The following is a 19920-nucleotide window of genomic DNA, read 5'->3' on the forward strand; positions in this document are numbered from 1 at the left end:
AGTTTTTCAAAGCCAAAAAATGGTCAATTCTTGAGTGGCCAAGTCAATCACCTGATCTGAACCCAATTGAGCATGCCTTTTATATGCTGAAGAGAAAACTAAAGGGGACTAGCCCCCAAAGCACACATAAGCTAAAGATGGCTGCAATACAGGCCTGACAGAGCATCACCAGAGAAGACACCCAGCAACCGGTGATGTCCATGAATCGCAGACTTCAAGCAGTCATTGCATGCAAAGGATATGCAACAAAATATTAAACATGATCACTTTCATTTACATGACATTGCTGTGTCCCAAACATTATGGTGCCCTGAAATGGGGGGACTATGTATAAACACTGCTGTAATTTCTACATGGTGAAACCAAAATGTATAAAAATGGCCTTTATTAAAATCTGACAATGTGCACTTTAACCACATGTGATTTTTTTCTATTACAAATCTCAAATTGTGTACAGAGGCAAATAAATAAATGATGGGTCTGTCCCAAACATTATGGATGTCACTGTAATTTAGTTTCAGTAGAAATTGTATCGTGCAATGTTCTGCCACCCAATTTCCAGATGTACGACTTCAACTATAAATGTCAACTATAACAATTCTATGCTATTTCATGAATGGAGATTGCCTTATATAATATGGCATGCACAATGAATAAATTATAGCTGTCAAAGATAGCCCGTGAACAATTTCCCTCCAAAATATTTGATGCATCTTTGTCATTTTTCAACTCTACACACACAGCAACTAATGATGAGGGAAAATGAATGATGATTTTTGCTAAAAAATGTTTCAACGGTTTGGATGAGAAACTAATATCCTCATCAAACTGTAATCAAATGTATTTTGTATATTTGTGCTTTTGGATCCAAGTAGAATGCATAAAAGACACAATGCAAACACAATATGTGAAGCAGGGGAATATTTCATTTTGGATAGTAGGGCTCTAAGTGCACTTGATTTTCTCTCCCCCCCCCTCCCCCCTCCCAACCCACAATTTAACTGCTAGAACATCTTATTTAATTTCTAAGCTTTTAAACATGGTCAAAACGGATAAATATAACAATACAAAAAAATGTAGAAGGAAGCAATGGAAGTTGGCAAAATGTATACAGCACCTAAAGTATACAAATGCGTGATCTTGTCTGTATAGAACTTCTTTAGATCTACATCAGGGCGTTTCGCGTGTTTTTCTTCATGCTCTCCAGTTACAGGATGTTTATGTCTGAAAATAAAGTGTAATTTGTAGTCTTCACCACATTTGTCTGGTCCAAACATTATTGTGTATGGAGTTTTGTCAAAGAATTCTTCCTGGAGAGTAAAGCAAAGAGTTCAGATTAATTTTGCAGCACATGAATATCTGTAATAATATTATTAGCCAACGAGATCACCTTATTGACAAATGATGGTCTGATATTTAGTGACAAGGTCATGTTTGGTTTAGTTTAGAGATACAGTGTGAAAACAGGCCCTTGAGCCAACACCGATCATTGATCCCCCATTCATACTAGTTCTATGTTATCCCACTTTCTTATCCACTCCCTACAAGCCTGCATATATTTGGGATGTGGGAGACAAATCAGCACACCCGAAGATCAGGATGATCCTCAGGGAAAATGTACAAACTCCACATGGACAGCACCCGAGGACACGATCAAACCCAGGTCTTGGTCGTCACAATGTGGCAGCTCTATCAGCTACACCACTGTCAGCCATCATCATCAAAAAGGATCTTTGAGAAGTCAAAGAGCATCAGTACAGTGGAGAATAGTCCAATCAATAACGGAGGATGTTGCCAGGACTCAAGGGCTTGAGATATAGGGAGAGGTTGAGCAGGATAGGACTTTATACCTTGGAACGCAGTAGCATGAGGGGTGATCTTATGGGGGGTGTACAAGATCATGAGAGGAATATATAGAGTACATGCACAGAGTCTTTTACCCAGAGTAGGGAATCAAGAACCAGTAGACATAGGTTTAAGGTGAGGGAGAATGATTTAATAGGAACCTACAGGGCAACTTTATTTTAAATTATATATGGAACAAGCTGTCGGAGGAGGAAGTTGAGGCAGGTATTGTCACAACATTTAAAAAACATTTGGACAAATCCATGGATAGGTGAGAGGGATATGGGTCAATCGCAAGCAGATGGGACTAGTATACATGAGAAATGTTGGTTGGCACGGGCAAGTTTGACTGGAGGGACCTGTATGCCTCTCACTGACAGCAGATTGATTGCAAATATGGTTGTATTTCAGGCAGACCATATTCGGTAAATTCAGAGTGGGAAAGTCATAGTGAGCGAGTAAAGAATGAAAACATTGGGACGGTTGAAGTCATGGCAACAAGTTGCATTGAAAAGACCCAAAGGGAGTAAGGCTACGTTCAGAGGTTCTGAGAATTCAAAAGTTGAGTGAGGGGTGTACAAAGTGGAAGGGAAAAGATAGTTAGGGAAAACAAGAACTCTGGTCAAATAAATGAGCACTGAGAAGGTGGTAGAAGAGCTCAAAATTCATGATGGAAAGAGAGAGGATGAAGTGCAATATTCTGAAAGATTGAATAAGAACAGAATGTTGTATTAACACTACAGTCAGCCAGATGACCACTCTGATAGATTGTTCTGGATAATTATACTAGCATAATAAATTTTACAGAGGCTTTGAAGGTTTCTTAAAAGCATAGGAACAGGGTCCTGAGGGGTTTATAATGAGCATGAGAAACATTGCCCAGTGATTCAGATGTTAAACCATGAGGATTAACCGTGGGTTAAGTTTAGCAACTAAGAAAAAGCATGGTTTAAAGATATCCAGGAGTTTCTGCTCATCATCATTAATGAGCTGTCCAAAAGAAAAAAGAAATGCAAGTTAGGAGAGGCATGGATCTTCTTCAATTCTGAACTGTGACCAGAAATAACCAATTATTTTTATTAAAAGGGATGGCATGGCACAGCGGTAGAATGTTTGCCTCACAGCACCAGAGACCCAGGTTTGATCCTGACTGTTGTGCCATGTGCTGTCTGTACAGAATTTGTACGTTCTCCCTGTGACTTTGTGGATTTTCACCCCTACACTCCAAAGACATACAGGCTTGTAGGTTAATTGGCTTCGGTAAAGATTGTAAATTGTCCCTAGTGTCTAGGATAGTGCTGCCGTACGGGGATTGTTGGTCAGCATGCACTTGGTGGGCTGAAGGGTCTGTTTCAGCACTATATATTCTCTAAACTAAAAAGGGGGGAAAAAGCCATCCACTCATTTATTACTTACTAGCTTCAGGTCCTCAGTATGAGAAAGCAGCTTTAGATAAGCACCACCACATTCAATACCATTTTGGAAGTTCACTTCATACCTGTAAAACAATTTGGGCATATTGGTATATAATTCACCAAGTCTTTCTGAACCAAAACATTTACTGTTACTCACAAATTTGTTCTGGCAGATATTCCAAGTCAATTTTTGTTCTTATTTTAAAACAATGGTCATGTGTATGAAATAAACATGTTCCTTTCCTCAAATTCCATTTCTTTTATTTAGCCCCTAACTCAATATATTGCATTCTACTTACGTTTGCCAATTTTACAGCTGCTCCTTGCTTTGTGGTTACTTTTGCCATGAGCTACCCATCTCGTTATCTGAACAGTTCCTCTGCTGCTCTCAGCAATGGCCAATTTTATACATCTTGCCACTTTAATCTGATTAAATTTAAAACCATACGAGTAATGCTTTATGACCACCTATAGGTGAATCACATTGAAATTTTCTGCCAGTTCTGTGATAGTAACCTTCACCTTAATTTGTTTTTACTGCAATTAAATTAGTATTAGGGTACATTACAGTAAAAGCATGTTCATTTTGCAACATCCAAGTGTAAAAAACCCCAGCGAATTCCAATCTCGGTACCGATAGGATTCTATATCAATTTTTATTTTGATCTTTGATGGTTATGCACAATTTCAATTAATTGGATATTGATAAAAATGATCTTAGCATATTTGATAAGCTAACATTGTGGTTTCTGACATTGTTACAAATAGCAGTTACTGCAAAAATACCCTTACAATCATAAAATATCCTTAATCAAGGGGACAAACTAGGTTATATCTGGTTACCTAACCTAAACATTTGAAATAAAATTAAATTTATAGTTTTTATCACAATGGAACTTTCAGAAGCAATAAACAAAATTCCATTTTGGAAATCTGACAAACAATTATCAATACCTTAAATGTTTGGATGTGCCAGCATCTGTGGAGGGAGAAATGATTTAATATTCTTCTAGGTCAATAGTCTTTCACCAGAACCAGGAATGGATAGACAAGCAGTTTTACGATTTGCAAAGAAAGGGACAAGGGCGCAGAGATCAAAAGGGAAGGCAGGAGAGACCAAACGCAGTGGGAATTTGGTGTAAACAAAAAGTAGTGGTTGATGTCCAATGTAAAGTAGCATAATTACCTTAAAATATAAAAGGAATACAGGGGATGGCCATAGGCACATGGCAACCATTGAGAGAGAAAGATTAAAAATCAACCATTTCAGAATTAATTTCTCATATTAGATTTCTAGCATCCGATTTTCCTTTTTTTTTAAATTCAGATGATTCCAGTTCTCCCATTTATATCCCATCTAAGTAATCTTTTGTTTCTTTACTTGTCTCATTACTATCCAGTTTCACTTGGCGGACCACTTGTTATCCGTCCTATTGTAATTGCTCTCTTTTGTTCTCACCTCGCCTTCTCTGCCATTTATGACCCTTTCACACCAACTGTTCCTTACTCCGATGAGAGTCTACTGATCCAAAACAATTCCAATTCTCTCCCCACACATACTGCACAACTTGTGAATTTTACAAAGTAACAAAACTCCAAGACTCAAAACATTTTTAATTTAAGCATGAAACGGACCTACACAGAATTCACAAATAATTATGCAATTCTCCTTAATACATTACCAAGTCTACTTACTGGACAATTAAAGATTCGCCATTGAAATTAAAGGGCTTTTTCAGTGGAGCTGAAATTGCATGATGCTTTGCTTTGGACTTCAATACTAAACTTTGGTCCCCAGGCACGTTGTTGTCCATTAATTCCTCTACTGCCCATTTTCCTGCAAAAGACAAGAACAGAAATTATAACTTATTCACAGGTTCATATAAGTAAACTTCAAAAAAAATCTGCAATCACTTCATAAATTTGTTTTGACGACAGCACTGCATATATTTAGATTTGAAAACATCACCTATATATAGGGCTACATTTTCATTGAATGCGGTAATGCTAAACAAAAGTTGGGTCCTCTGCCGATTTTCAGATGGCCATTTTATTTTTTGCACGTCTACTTGCCTGGCCTCACAACGGGGACCCAACGGCGCCACGGGTAAGTTTTGTTCTATTTTACAAACCCTGCCATGGATCCTCTATTCACTTTATTAACTTTAACTTAATTTCTGCCGTCAACGGCACAACTTTGAAAGCTTCCTGCGCATGCGCAGTTTGGTAGAATATTGCGTTGGGGGACGGGACCCAACGCAATATTTACTTTATTTACCCTGAATGATACCTACCATCATATTTCGCGATATCTTCATCTGCATCATCTTTCTTGGTGGTGGAAACAACCCATCTGTAAAAGGGAGGAAAATAAAAGAGTGGAAAGTTATCTTGTAAGACATTTCTCTGATGTCATCAGTATATTAGCACAGCTATGAGAAATGCTAACAATGATGTATTAATTTATGTGTAGGGAGGAACTGCTGATGCTGGTTTAAACCGACAGATACAAAAACCTGGACTAACTCAGCGAGTCAGGCCCCATCTCCGGAGAAAAGGAATAGGTGATGTTTCAAGTTGAGAACCTTCTTCACGACCCGAAACGTCACCCATTCCTTTTCTCCAGAGATGCTGCCTGACCCACTGAGTCACTTCAGCTTTTCACGTTTGTCTTCAATGCATTAATTTAGTTGGATGTTTACCAAAAAGTAGTGGAAAAACTCTTACCCGTCCAAATAACCTTGATCAAATGCATCAGCAAAGTATACCTCTTCACTCGGCACTGGTGTCTTGTAGGATACCTGCAATTTCATTAATGTGAGCCTGAAGTTAAAAAATATTATATAACACAGAAAATAGATTTTTGTTGGAATGTTGTTCTTCTGGATTTACATTTGGCCCCATTTCAAATATTACAAATTGAAAAATAGAGGTTATTTAAAATACCGTATTTGCTGGCAATGAAGACGCTATTTTTCACCCTAAAATAAGGCCCGAAAATTTACCTGTGTCTTGGAGGCCGAAGGTTAGATTGTTAGCCAAGAAAGATAGACTTGGCTATCCGTCAGTACAGCGGCTGTAAAAGGACAGCACTGCTGGGGGGGGGGGAAAAGAGAAAAATAGTTCCTTCCACAGCGTGTTGGGAGTCTGGCCCGGGTCAGCACAGCTGGGCCGCCAGGGGTAAAGTTGCGGGGAGGGCAGGAGCGTTGAGAAGGAGGAGATCAGGGATCATGCCAGCGGAACAGGGAGAGGGGGACTACACAGCGGAACCACAGCTAGACCCGGGGCTCACAGGCTACCTGGGAACTGCAGCCAGACCTGGGGCAAGCGAGGCGACCTGGGATTGGCTGTAGCGCCCAGGTCACAAAACACGGGGGGGGGGGGGGGAATTGTCCCCCACCTCTCAAAAGATGGGGGGGGGGGGGACGGGGACAGGACAGGTCCCCCCCCCCCGTCACTTGGCTATCCCTCAGTACAGCTGGGGGGGGGAAGAGTTCCTTTCACAGCATGTGGGGAGTCTGGCCCGGACTGCACAAAGTAGTAAACTTGGCTGGGCCGCCAGTGGTAAAGTTGTGGGGAGGGCAGGAGCATCGAGAAGGAGGGGGTCGGGGATTGTGCCAGCAACTCACTCGGTAGCTCGGGGAGCTTCGAGTGGTGCCGGGACCGGACAGCGAAACCGGCCACCACTTCAGCGCCTTCTGCCGGCTGACTGGCCAGCCAGCCACTGTGTCCTTCGGCACAGGCGCAACCGGTGGTGGTGGTGGTTGGCGGATGTCTAGCTGCTCCGCCCCAGGCTCGCTCTCTCTCTCTCTCTCTCTCCCCATTATGTGATCACCCTGAGACGGTTTCATGGACCGTAAGGCTAGTTGACCCTCAACTAGAATAATGAAGAGGGGACAAAAAAAACCTCTTCATCAGATGTACGATACCACTCTCCACAGTAAAATGTATAATATCTTGGAGATCATGTATCATGGATTGGGATATTACCCTTAGAATGGAATTGGCTTTTGGTTTTGGATAATATTGCATATGTGGTCATATTTAACTCAACATGATCAACGGTGACATGACCAAAATGCAACTTATTTTCATTGTTCAGCTCTTATCAACTGCAATGATAAGCAGAAACATGAAGCGCATTACAAAAATACATAAATACTGGGCAATGTAGAAAAATACTGACCATAAATCTAATTTTCAGTTGTCTGGAAACTAAGAAGGGCTGAGATTTCAACTTTAAAAATATTTGTTATTTAAAAACCATTTACTTTTCTTGGTTACAAATACAAACAACATGAAAACAGATCAACATTTTCTTCACTGAACCATTTAGTCATCTTGGATAAATTACTCAAAGTTAAGAGTCACCTGAACTGGTGATTTAGCCCCGGTATTTGTTTCTTCCAACTCCAAGGCATCTGCGTCTGGTTCTTCATCATCATCATCGTCATCATTTTGAGCCTGGACTGCTGCTATTATGATCAAAAATCCCAGAAAAATATGATCCCATTTCAGCCTCATTTTGGTCCCTTGCCTGCAAAGAATATACAGAACTATTGAGAATCAGTCATTTTTTGACTTTTAAATTGCAACAATTTGCTTCCTTCCCCTTCAAAATCACCAACTCTTGTTAGCATTCTCTTGATCTTTATTCCTATTCATGCAAGAATGGCAAAAATAACATACAATAAAATGCCACAGTGAAAAGCCTAACCATATTCAGTGTTCAACTAACTCCTGCTCACATATGTCTGGTGCCAGGTCACTGCAGGAGCAATCCAAACAAACCATGATAGAATCTGGAGCATCTTCTAACCAGGATATGTGTCTTATTACACAACTTAAGTTTAAGAAAAAGGAGTAAGCCATTTATAATGGAGACGAGGAAACACTTTTTCCTCACAGAGAGTGGTGAGTCTGTGGAATTCTCTGCCTCAGAGGGCAGTGGAGGCCGGTTCTCTGGATACTTTCAAGAGAGAGCTAGATAGGGCTCTTAAAAATAGCGGAGTCAGGGGATATGGGGAGAAGGCAGGAACGGGGTACTGATTGGGGATGATCTGCCATGATCACATTGGCTCGAAGGGCCAAATGGCCTACTCCTGCACCTAGTGTCTATTGAATGCCAAATTAGTGGAATGTATTTCTCAAAATGCAAAACATGCCAAGCTGCCTCAGAGGTTGTTAGAGTAGGTAGCAGGAAATGTCCCGCTTGACATAGGTGTTTAAAAACAGAGGGCATAGGTTTATATGAGAAATAAAAGTATTAGAGGTTGCACAGGAATAATTTTTTTGGACCTCGAGTATAGTTGAAGTCTGGAATCAATCCACTGCCTGAGGAGGTGGAGGACTCGGGTTAACGCAGAACATTTGAAGCATCACCTAAATCATAGTAAGCTAAGGATGAAGTTCTGGCAAATGGGAATATTTATAGGCAAGTACTTAATGGTCAATGTAGACATAGTGGGCAGCCAATATTATCAAGGACCACCTACACCCGTCTTCTCGTGTCTCCCCTCTCTCATCAGGCAAAATCTTGATAACACATACCATCGGATTCAAGAATAGCTTCTTCGCCCATTATCAGACACTTCAACTTCGCTTATGCAAAGAATGAATTTCCAATCATGCAATCTACCCCATTGCAGCTCTTGTACTTTAAAAAAAATCTGCACTTTCCCTGCAGCTGCAACGCAATATTATGTTTATTTTCTCTTTTGCACAACCATTATACTCATTTGAGGATAAATGGTTGTATATATACTCAAGGATTTGAGTATAGGAGCAGGGAGGTTCTACTGCAGTTGTACAGGGTCTTGGTGAGACCACACCTGGAGCATTGCGTACAGTTTTGGTCTCCAAATCTGAGGAAGGACATTATTGCCATAGAGGGAGTGCAGAGAAGGTTCACCAGACTGATTCCTGGGATGTCAGGACTTTCATATGAAGAAAGACTGGATAGACTCGGCTTGTACTCGCTAGAATTTAGGAGATTGAGGGGGGATCTTATAGAAACTTACAAAATTCTTAAGGGGTTGGACAGGCTAGATGCAGGAAGATTGTTCCCGATGTTGGGGAAGTCCAGGACAAGGGGTCACAGCTTAAGGATAGAGGGGAAATCCTTTAAGACCGAGATGAGAAAAACATTTTTCACACAGAGTGGTGAATCTCTGGAACTCTCTGCCACAGAAGGTAATTGAGGCCAGTTCATTGGCTATATTTAAGAGGGAGTTAGATGTGGCCATTGTGGCTAAAGGGATCAGGGGGTATGGAGAGAAGGCACGTACAGGATACTGAGTTGGATGATCAGGCATGATCATATTGAATGGCGGTGTAGGCTCGAAGGGCCGAATGGCCTACTCCTGCACCTATTTTCTATGTATATGCTATGTCCTGCTTGGATAGTAGGCAAAATAAAGTTTCTTACCGTATCTCAGTACACATGACAATAATAAACCAAAATGAAAACTAAAAATGTAGATTGGTTATTGCATGTGAACCAATCATAGTAGAGCAGCATAATTAACCCCACCTTACTGTATGCTTTATATTAACACCCACTTCCTACATTAAGTAGTCTTGGAAGCAGTGATGATGAATTAACAACTAGCAACCTGCTGTACCGCAATACTATGTGTTACAATTAAACTCCAGACCTGTGTAACATAATCATTTACAGAAAGCAAAAGCTAAATTATTATTTCAAGATGGCACATATATTGCAATAACAGAAAATTGCTGGCCTTTATTTTTTAATTGTCAGGAAATTTAAACTTCCTTTTTGAAAAAAAAAATTGTGCAGGAGGTCCTCAACTATCAAGTCGCTTATTACTGCAAGATCACAAAGATGACTGACCTTGCACAGGTTCAGTGATGCCATTCATTCTGATGGTGAAGAATAACCAAGAGAAAGAGATGCAAGCTTCAGGTAATATACAACCTTTACATTTATTTTTTTTCAATAGCAGTATATATATATATATATATATATATATATATATATATATATATATATATGTATATATGTATATATATATGTATGTATGTATGTATGTATATATGTATGTATGTATGTATATATGTATATATGTATATATGTATATATGTATATATATATATATATATATATATATATATATATATATATATATATATATATATATATATATATATATATATATATATATATATTTTTTTATATTTTAATTCTTTTTAAAATGTTTCATTGTCGATAGTTTTTAAAAATGTTTGCGCAAATCTGATATTTACAGACAATCAATCTCTTACACATTGTTTTGCCTTGGGATGTAGTTGACCAGCCTTCCACGGAATATAGATTGAAGCTTTTGTTTTGGATTCTGCACAAAAGTGGTACCAAATTTCAAGGCGTCATGCAATCAATAAAAAAAGATTGAATTTAATAAACTTTTGCCTTTTAAATGAAGTGCTGCAATACATACTTCCCAAGCTAAGTGTAGAAAATAATGTGTTTTCAAGAAAGTCCTTAAATACAATTCATGAATATGGCAAAGGTTAAACAGGGCTACAATTAATTTCATAATTGAAAGGTACTATGGGCCAAGAATATTCATCTTAAGATTATGGCACAAAAAATGATCACGTTTATCCATGCCATGCAAATTTAGACTAATGCAGGCTGGGTTCCAAATTGTTTGTGGGAGAGCTGCAAATGCATGACAATTGAAGTGATCTGCAAATGTCTTTCCCAATCACACAAGCACTTGCACTACAAAATCTACCCACATAAGAAGCCTTGCGGGATGGATAAGTGCTCTAACAAAAATAGAATGATACCTCAAGGGAATTGCAAAGTTTTATGTATTTTTCAAAAGAAGTTAGATGTATATTCTAATGAAGGTCTACTGAAACAAAATGAATAAAACCATTTTGTGGCAGCTCTTACAATAACAGGAAGATGAGGACAGAATGAAAAATGTTTGCCTACAGTTCCTCAAGGTCCAACATTATGGATATCATTGGCTGGTATCCACTAAAGGACAGGACGTTCACTTAACAATGTATTAAAGTTCATTGATCAACAAAGATTTCATTTGCTACCATGAAGAGTGGGGAATGCATTTTACATCCTTTAATACAATCTCAAAGATATTAATGATCAAAAGTATATTGGGCCAAGTAGTATTTGAAGAATTTTTGTAATCCAATCCAAAAATCATGGTATCTTGAAACCAAAAATGAAATTAGCCATCCTTTCCAGTAAAGGAAAGCCATAACAAGAAATGAAGTTGGACATTGTGAAAAGGAAGGAAAGCAGAGAGGAAAAATCATTCACTGTCTGGGAGCGTAGCATAGTGGACTCTACCTTGGAAAGCAGTGCAAAATAACAAAGAAGCAGGAAGGAAAATGACATAAACATCAGTTGGTTCTGGAGTATCATGAGGGGCAGAGATACAATAATGGAGAAATTACTAATTGCAAGGAGCGGGGATCAAATTGCCAGCATTGTCCCCTCTCCTTTAACATCATTTAAAAGGCATAAATCACATGGCAGGATCTTAAGCAGCAGTATGATGGGCAAAAAGCATGAACCATCAAAAGCTAAGAGATAAAAGCAGCCAACTGACATTTATTGTAAGGCACATATTCACAAATATTATGCAATATAATTCCAATAATCTACTGTCTGATAATTCTAAAATTTCCAGTGGTTCAGCATCTGGCTGACTTGGTGAGGTTACCTACACTCTTCATCCACTTCCTGGGGTCCAGCTCCCACTATCCTCTCTCCCATACTAGGCCCCCCCATTCAAGCTAACCAACTTCACTAGAAATGTATTCTACTGTTTACCATCTACAAAAGTGACAATTATATGTTGGAGCATTAATATAATAATATCCATTAGTCTCAAAAATCTACGTCCATCATAATCAAAAGCTCTAAGTGTGCCACATTAACAGAGTTTTACTGTAATGTTCCATTTGATTAAGATGGCTGGAACGGCTGCTGATTCAGATAATGCTGCTGCCCAATGATATCCTGAAGGGTTGCAGAAGCTTACATGCATCAGAACAAGTGTTTCTTTTTGAGAAGATAAAATTTAATTAGAAAAGATGACGAAATATTACGTTCATGTCATGGACGAAGATGTTCTACCCCAGAATACAAAGCAGGCAAGGACTGTTTAACCATTGCCCTGTGGGCAAAGTTTGGAGCAATTTCAAGTTTAACCTATGCCTCATTGGTCACTCAAAAAAAGGCTGATCAAAAGGTAGACCTAACACATGCAAATTACAGCCTATTGGCCAAGGTGACACTTCGACATTAGAGGCTTATTATGTGTCATATGATGCATCAAGGTATTAGAGAAAGCATGAAAGACGATTCACTATCATTCACTGCTGCATAGAAATAAACCATAAATAAAACCATAATATAGCAGTCACAGGATGAAGTGAAGCAGTTGTGGATGACATCGTTTGTCAGAGATTACAGCCCAAAGCAGTGAATTACTTCAAATGCTTCCCCCATGTTGTCAGCATTAAGAAAGATTAATTTAGAGACTAGGGTCCTGAACTTGAATAAAGGACACTTTGAAGGTATGAGATGGGAATTGGGTAGGATAGACTGACAAATTACACTTAAAGGGTTGTCAGTAGAGATGCAATAGCGAAGATTGAAAGACTGCATGGATGAACTCCAGAAACCGTTCATCCCCGTCTGACGAAATAATAAAACTGGGAAGGCGGCTCAACCGTGGCGGACGAGGGAAGTCAAGGATAGTGTTAAAGCCAAGGAAGAGGCATATAAATTGGCCAGAGAAAGCAGCAAACCAGAGCACTGGGAGGAATTTAGAACAGAGGAGGACAAAGGTGTTAAGTAAGAGAGGGGGGAAAAAAAGCATGAAAGAAAGCTTGTGGGAATATAAAAACTGGTTGTCAAAGTTTCTGGGTGGCCGTGTGAGCTGCGAGGAGGATGCTATGAGGATGCAGGGTGACTTGGATACGTTGGGCGAGTGGGCAGAAGCATGGCAGATGCAGTATAATGTGGATAAACTTGTGGTTATCCACTTTGGTGGCAAGAACATGAAGGCAGATTATTATCGGAATGGTGTCAGATTAGGAGAAGGGGAGGTGCAACGAGACCTGAAAGTCCTGAAAGTAAGCATGCAGGTACAGCAGGCTGTGAAGAAAGCCTGCATTGGCCTTCATTGCGAGAGGATTTGAGTTTAGGAGCAAGGAGGTCCTATTGCAGTTGTAAGGGCCCCGGTGAGACCGCACCTGGAGTATTGTGTGCAATTTTGGTCTCCTAATTTGAGGAAGGACATTATTGTTATCGAGGGAGTGCAGCGTGAGCTCACCAGGTTCATTCCCGAGATGGCAGGACTGACATGATGAAAGAATGGGTCGACTGGGCTTGTATTCGCTGGAATTTAGAAGGATGAGAGGAGATCATATAGAAACATATAAAATTCTTAGAGGATTGGGCAGGGGAGATGCAGGAAAAATGTTCCCGATGTTGGGGGAGTCCAGAACCAGGGGACACAGTTTAAGAATGTGTCCCAAGGTAGTCCATTTAGGACTGAGACGAGGAAAACACTTTTTCACCCAGAGTTGTGAGTCTGGAATTCTCTCCCACAGAAGGCAGTGGAGGCCAATTCACTGGATGTTTTCAAGAGAGTTAGATTTAGCACTTAGGGCTAAGGGAATCAAGGGATATGGGGAAAAAGCTGGAATGGGGTACTGATTTTGGATGATCAGCCATGATCGTATTGAATGGCGATGCTGGTTCGAAGGGCCGAATAGCCTGCTCCTGCACTTATTTTCTGTTTCTAAAGACATAGTTTCCCCGGTATGTTAGATTGGCACTGCTGGTGTCCATATGAAAGGAATCAATGTAATTTTTGTGTCATGCACCAAGGAACCTGCAACTGAAGATAGTCTAAAGCCAAGGACCAACATGAGCTAAGCCAGACTTTTCAAGTCTTGTCACTTCAAGAAATATTACTGAAAAAGGTTGAAGGATTTATTTTCTAACTTAGAAGAGGATTTTGCAATTTGCAAAGATAATGATCTGAAATGAAATGTAATACATTTTATCCGTATATCATTTAAAAAAAACTGGGAACTGTATGGAAAAAAGCAGCCAAAAGAAAAAGTTTTTTATCGACTCTTCCCTTAAAACAGTAACATTTGCCTCCACCATACTCCTACACACCTGCGCCAGAAGTCTCAGCACACGATTCTCTACCATCATTACCTTAAACATAGATTATCTGTTCATCTTGTATTACACCTTCATATGAAAAGAGATGTTTTTGCTCTATACCCTCTGAAAGATTTTATATCATTATTAAATTCTGCCTTATATTATTATTAAATTATTAGTTGTTCCCCCCACAGTTCATTATAGATTTTAGCACTAGGTACCAAGCTGAACAAAAGGCACAATATGAAACATTAGAATGCTACATCCCGCTTTATGATTTTTTTAATAACAAATAATTTTTCGATGCAGGCCAAAAAGTACAGATTTAAAGCCCTAGATATCCTCACATCAAATTTTATGTAGCACAGATGGCAGCAAGGCTTAATATTTAAAACAGAGGTCCTTGCTGTTTAACATGACAATTCCAGATATTCTAATACCTCAACATATCATAGAAGGCTTGAAGGTAGATAAAAAATGCTGGAGAAACTCAGCGAGTGCGGCAGCATCTATGGAGCAAAGGAAAAGGTGACGTTTCGGGTCGAGACCCTTCTTCAGAAGGCTTGAGGTGTTAAGAACTTCTTCAGGAAGCTCTTGATCATCTTATATTGCCAAATTTAAAGTAAATGATGGGAAGCATAGTAATCTTCTCAACAAAATGTAGATCAAAGTTTCAACTGGACACCCCAGTGGGATTAGAAACAGGAAAGACATAGAAACATAGAAAATAGGTGCAGGAGTAGGCCATTCGATATGATCATGGCTGATCATCCAACTCAGTATCCCATCCCTGCCTTCTCTCCATACCCCCTGATCCCTTTAGCCACAAGGGCCACATCTAATTCCCTCTTAAATATAGCCAATTAATTGGCCTCAACTACCTTCTGTGGCAGAGAATTCCACAGATTCACCACTCTCTGTGTAAAAAATGATTCTCTCATCTCGGTCCTAAAAGACTTCCCTCTTATCCTTAAACTGTGACCCCTAGTTCTGGACTTCCCCAACATCGGGAATAATCTTCCTGCATCTAGCCTGTCCAACCTCTTAAGAATTTTGTAAGTTTCTATAAGATCCCCCCTCAATCTTCTAAATGCTAGCGTGTACAAGCCGAGTCTATCCAGTCTTTCTTCATATGAAAGTCCTGCCATCCCAGGAATCAGTCTGGTGAACCTTCTCTGTACTCCCTCTATGGAGTGTTTGGCATGAGCTGGTTAAGCTATGGGAATGGTCTCATGCTTACTTGTGATCTCGGTCCACAAATCTTGTTCATGTCCTCCTTCAATTCAATAATTGGCTACTGATCCAGGTGGTAATTTCTCTCTCGAATAGCAATGCTGACATGGAAAAATATACCGACCTGCTGACATATGTCCAATTAGCACCAGCCAAATAGCACATTGGGAATGAGAAAGGTCTTGGCGAAGCAGTAAGGTTTTAAAGATAATTTGAGAAGTTCAGGAGGAAATCCCACTGGAATGGTGAAGCAAAAAGGGTGGCACACTGGCACAGTAGTAGAGCTGCTGCCTTATAGCTCCAGAGACCTGGATTCAATCCTGACTACAGGTGCTGCCTGTGTGAAGTTTGCACGCTCTGCAACTGTAACTGCGTGGTTTCCTCCAGGTGCTCCGGTTTCCTCCCACATTATAAAAACATGCAGGTTAATTGGCTTCTGTAAATTACCCCCAGTGTACAGAACTAGTGTATGGGTGATTGATGGTCAGCATAGGCTTGGTCAGCTGTAGGGCCTGCTTCTACACTGAATCTCTAAACTAGAAAAGTATGCAACGGAACAATTCTGTGTAAAATTATAGGTTTGAAGGTTACAAGAAGTACAGAGTTATAATGCCACGAAAAGGTGAAGTCATGCAGCAATTTAAACATAGATGAAAACAATCTGTAGGTGCCAGAAATATGAAACATAAACAAAACATGCAGGAAACATTCAGGTCTGGCTGCATTTGCAAAAAGAAACAGATTTAACATTTCAGGCCTAAAAGCTTTCCCAGAACTGGGAATTTTTAAGTTGCAGAGAAGATGAAGAGATGGAAAGAACAAAAGGAATATCTCTGGAAAGCTGGGACAAAATGGTTCAGCATTGACATTTGATGCAGATATTTCTTTGAAAGTGTTGTGAGTTGCTAATAGCAGGACTAAGATAAAGATGGAAAATGTTGCAACTCTTATTAATACAGAGTCAAACACATAAGTCCAAGGAAAGGATTTGCATTAATGTGGAAACTTAATGTTTGGGCTGTGCGTGGGCACTGTATTTGTTAAATAGAAATTATTCCACATGACATTTTAAGTGGCATTGCCTGACAAAAACAAATAGGCAACTACAATTCAGTTATCTTTAACAAAAAAAAAACTTGATTTGTTGAAATAACTGCATAAAATGTTCAAAAACAGGCACTTCGATTTTGTTAGTACATTATAAAATATCCAACAGATAGATTAAAAATGTCATGTTTAAGTATTTTTGAAATCACTAGACTTTAGAAGATTGAGGGGGGGGGGGGGGGTCTTATAGAAACTTACAAAAATTTTAAGGGGTTGGACAGGCTAGATGCAGGAAGGTTGATTCCGATGTTGACGAAGTCCAGAACAAGGGGTCAGTTTAAGGATAAGGGGGAAATCTTTTAGGACTGAGATGAGACACAGAAAGTGGTGAATCTGTGGAATTCTCTGCCACAGAAGGTAGTTGAGGCCAGTTCATTGGCTATATTTAAGAGGGAGTTAGATGTGGCCCTTGTGGCTAAAGGGATCAGGGGGTATGGAGAGAAGGCAGGTACAGGATACCGAGTTGGATGATCAGCCTTGATAATATTGAATGGCGGTGCAGGCTCGAAGGGCCGAATGGCCTACTCCTGCACCTACTTTCTCTGTTTATATGAAATCAGAACAAAATTAATCAAATATCAATTAAACTAATTGCAATAGTTGTCACATTAGAAACTCACAAAGTTTATATTTAGTATGATCAGTTATTTAGAAATCACACAATACCTGAAACAAAATACTGCAAATCTGAAATAAAAACAGAAAATGCTTGCAACACTCAGCAAGCAAGCTGTGGAAAGATGAACAGAATTAACATTTCAAGTTAAAGACTCACCAAAACCGTGAATCTGAACTAGATGTAAAAGGTGCTGCAAATACCAAACAGGTTAGGGGCATTTGTAAGTATTGCCAAACCACCATAAAATAAATAACCTTTTCTCTCAGCAATAGCAACTGCAGGGTCTGCTGAAAATGTCCAATCGTTTCCATTTAAAAGGGGCAATTAAATACCCAAATTATGTAGGGTAAACATTTGAAGCAAATACCTCAATATAATGGCCTGGATTTACTTAAAATGTTCCAATCCGTTCTCCATTTTAACTGGGAGGCAAAAGGATAAATGTCATTCCACTTCCATTTATCACCAACCAGGTGGACCACAAAATCTGACCAATTATATTCACCCTATTTTCAAGCTATGGTTTCATCTTCAATAAACCCAGTTTTCTTTATATTTAAATTTTTATTTTTTTTTGCATAAAGTCACAACGGCCTGAAAGATGTAATACACAGTTTAATGTGGTCCATTTTGCCCCAGTTTTCCAAGGCCCTCCTGATAATACCCTCCTGAATCACAAGAAGAGGCCACACATTTTTATCTTTATGAAACATTGACCGACATTTACAATCCTTATCTTTCCCTTATTCACACCCATTTCGCACACCATCACTCTCCATCATGCCTCCCCCCTAAAACATATAAAACGCAATAACGGGCCTGCAATAAATATTTAACCTACTCGACCAGTTTTATCATTAAAACAAAATACTGACGGCTGCCTGGTGAGATTCTAAGAAAATAAAGCTTACAATCCATGACTAAAGGTCTTCTGGCCATCGGGGGACTTTAATTTGCGGCGCACAGGCCGGTGTTGCAATGAATGGAAATCAATGGAGTAGTATCTGTGTGCGGAGCTGATGCAGAAAATCTCCAGCTATAGCGGCCGGACACACACACACAGCGATCATTTACCTCAAGATGTATTAACAGCATTACCCTGCCGTTATTCACACAAGCTGGCCGTGCGGTCTTTATTTTTATTAATAATAATCATTATTATTTCCCGCCTCCAATGACTTACTTACTTACCCACTCACTCTGACTGTCTGTCTGACTGACTCCCCGTTACCTCTCGCCTCCTCTTCTCATGGATAACCGCCAGACCCCAATGCGCATGCGCGCCGCACGCTGAGGGAGGCGGACGTCAGATTCAAACTGCAACGGGGAGGAGAGGGGGCGGGGCTGAGCTGAGGGGGCGGGGCTGGACTGGACTCAGCTGAGGGAGGCGGGGCTCGGGGGGCGGGGCTGGAGGGGTGGGGTCGGTATGGCGGGGCTGGACTGAGCTGAGGGGCGCGGGGCTGGAGGGGCGGGGCTGAGCTGAGGGGGCGGGGCTGGACTGCTGAGGAAGGCGAGGCTGGAGGGGCGGGGCTGAAGGGCGTGGCTGGACTGAGCTGAGGGGGGCGGGGCTAGAGGGGCGGGGCTGAGCTGAGGGGGCGGGGCTGACCTGAGGGGGGCGGGACTGAGAGGGGCGGAGCTGCACTGAGCTGGGCGGAGAGGGGCGGGGCTGGACTGAGTTGAGAGGGGCGGGGCTGGACTGAACAGAGATGGGCGGGGCTGAGAGGGGCGGGGCTGAGAGGGGCGGGGCTGGACAGCTGAGATGGGCGGGGCTGAGATGGGCGGGGCTGGACTGAGCTGAGAGGGGCGGGGCTGAGCTGAGCTGAGAGGGGCGGGGCTGAGCTGAGAGGGGCGGGGCTGAGCTGAGAGGGGCGGGGCTGAGCTGAGCTGAGAGGGGCGGGGCTGAGAGGGCTCCTCCAGTATCTTTGGTTTGAGATGAGAAGAGGGGAGGATGAATAAAGGGGCTGAGAGGACACATTGAAGGAGTGGGTACAGGAGGGGAATGTCTGCAATTTATCCCATCAGATGAAGCATAAAAAGAAGTTTAATTTGACACCTAATTCACTTTCATATCTTCAGTATTAAAAAAAGTTATGGCCATTTTCATACTTGGAAATTAGCATCTTGTTCCCTATTGCTTTTCCATTGACTTAACACAAAAGCTGTGATCGAGGACAGTCAAAAGCCCATAACTTACTTAAAAATTAAGAGAACTGAATGAAATTTTCAGTTATTATAGATTGAAGCATTCTGAAACAAATATCAAACAATCTTACTAGGATGACCTGAAATTAAAGCATATAGTTAGTTAGTTACCTAATTGTAGTCAATTGACCGTTGTGACGAAATAATAATAAACACCCAGACTGCCTTGAAAATTCAAAAATGTGATATTCTCAAGATCAGAATTTTAATATTATTGTATTATATGCTATGTCGTTAACAGATAGGTAAATAAATTAAAATTTCTAGCAATAGACCAAGTCTTTATGGAAAAGATCAGTTGCAAGCTGGTA

General features: G+C 40.5%; 1 protein-coding gene across 2 annotated transcripts in view; it reads right to left on the reverse strand.

The window, feature by feature from the left end:
- clgn (calmegin) overlaps nucleotides 1-18742 on the reverse strand; it is a 35517-nt gene extending 16775 nt beyond the window's left edge. Inside the window, exons 1-7 of one of the 2 annotated variants that reach the window (XM_033049724.1) lie at nucleotides 18625-18742; nucleotides 7632-7797; nucleotides 5988-6061; nucleotides 5555-5613; nucleotides 4956-5097; nucleotides 3262-3343; nucleotides 1118-1310 (exon numbers count right to left, since the gene is read on the reverse strand). In XM_033049724.1, coding sequence (XP_032905615.1) covers nucleotides 1118-1310; nucleotides 3262-3343; nucleotides 4956-5097; nucleotides 5555-5613; nucleotides 5988-6061; nucleotides 7632-7784 — 703 coding nt within the window. In that variant the 5' untranslated portion in view covers nucleotides 7785-7797; nucleotides 18625-18742. Of the gene's footprint in view, nucleotides 1-1117; nucleotides 1311-3261; nucleotides 3344-4955; nucleotides 5098-5554; nucleotides 5614-5987; nucleotides 6062-7631; nucleotides 7798-18598 lie in introns of both variants that reach the window. The other variant, XM_033049806.1, reaches the window with a different exon arrangement.
- Between the last annotated feature and the right edge of the window lie 1178 nt (nucleotides 18743-19920).

The sequence above is a fragment of the Amblyraja radiata genome, chromosome 1, assembly GCF_010909765.2.
Source record: "Amblyraja radiata isolate CabotCenter1 chromosome 1, sAmbRad1.1.pri, whole genome shotgun sequence".
Classification (NCBI taxonomy): Eukaryota; Metazoa; Chordata; class Chondrichthyes; order Rajiformes; family Rajidae; genus Amblyraja; species Amblyraja radiata.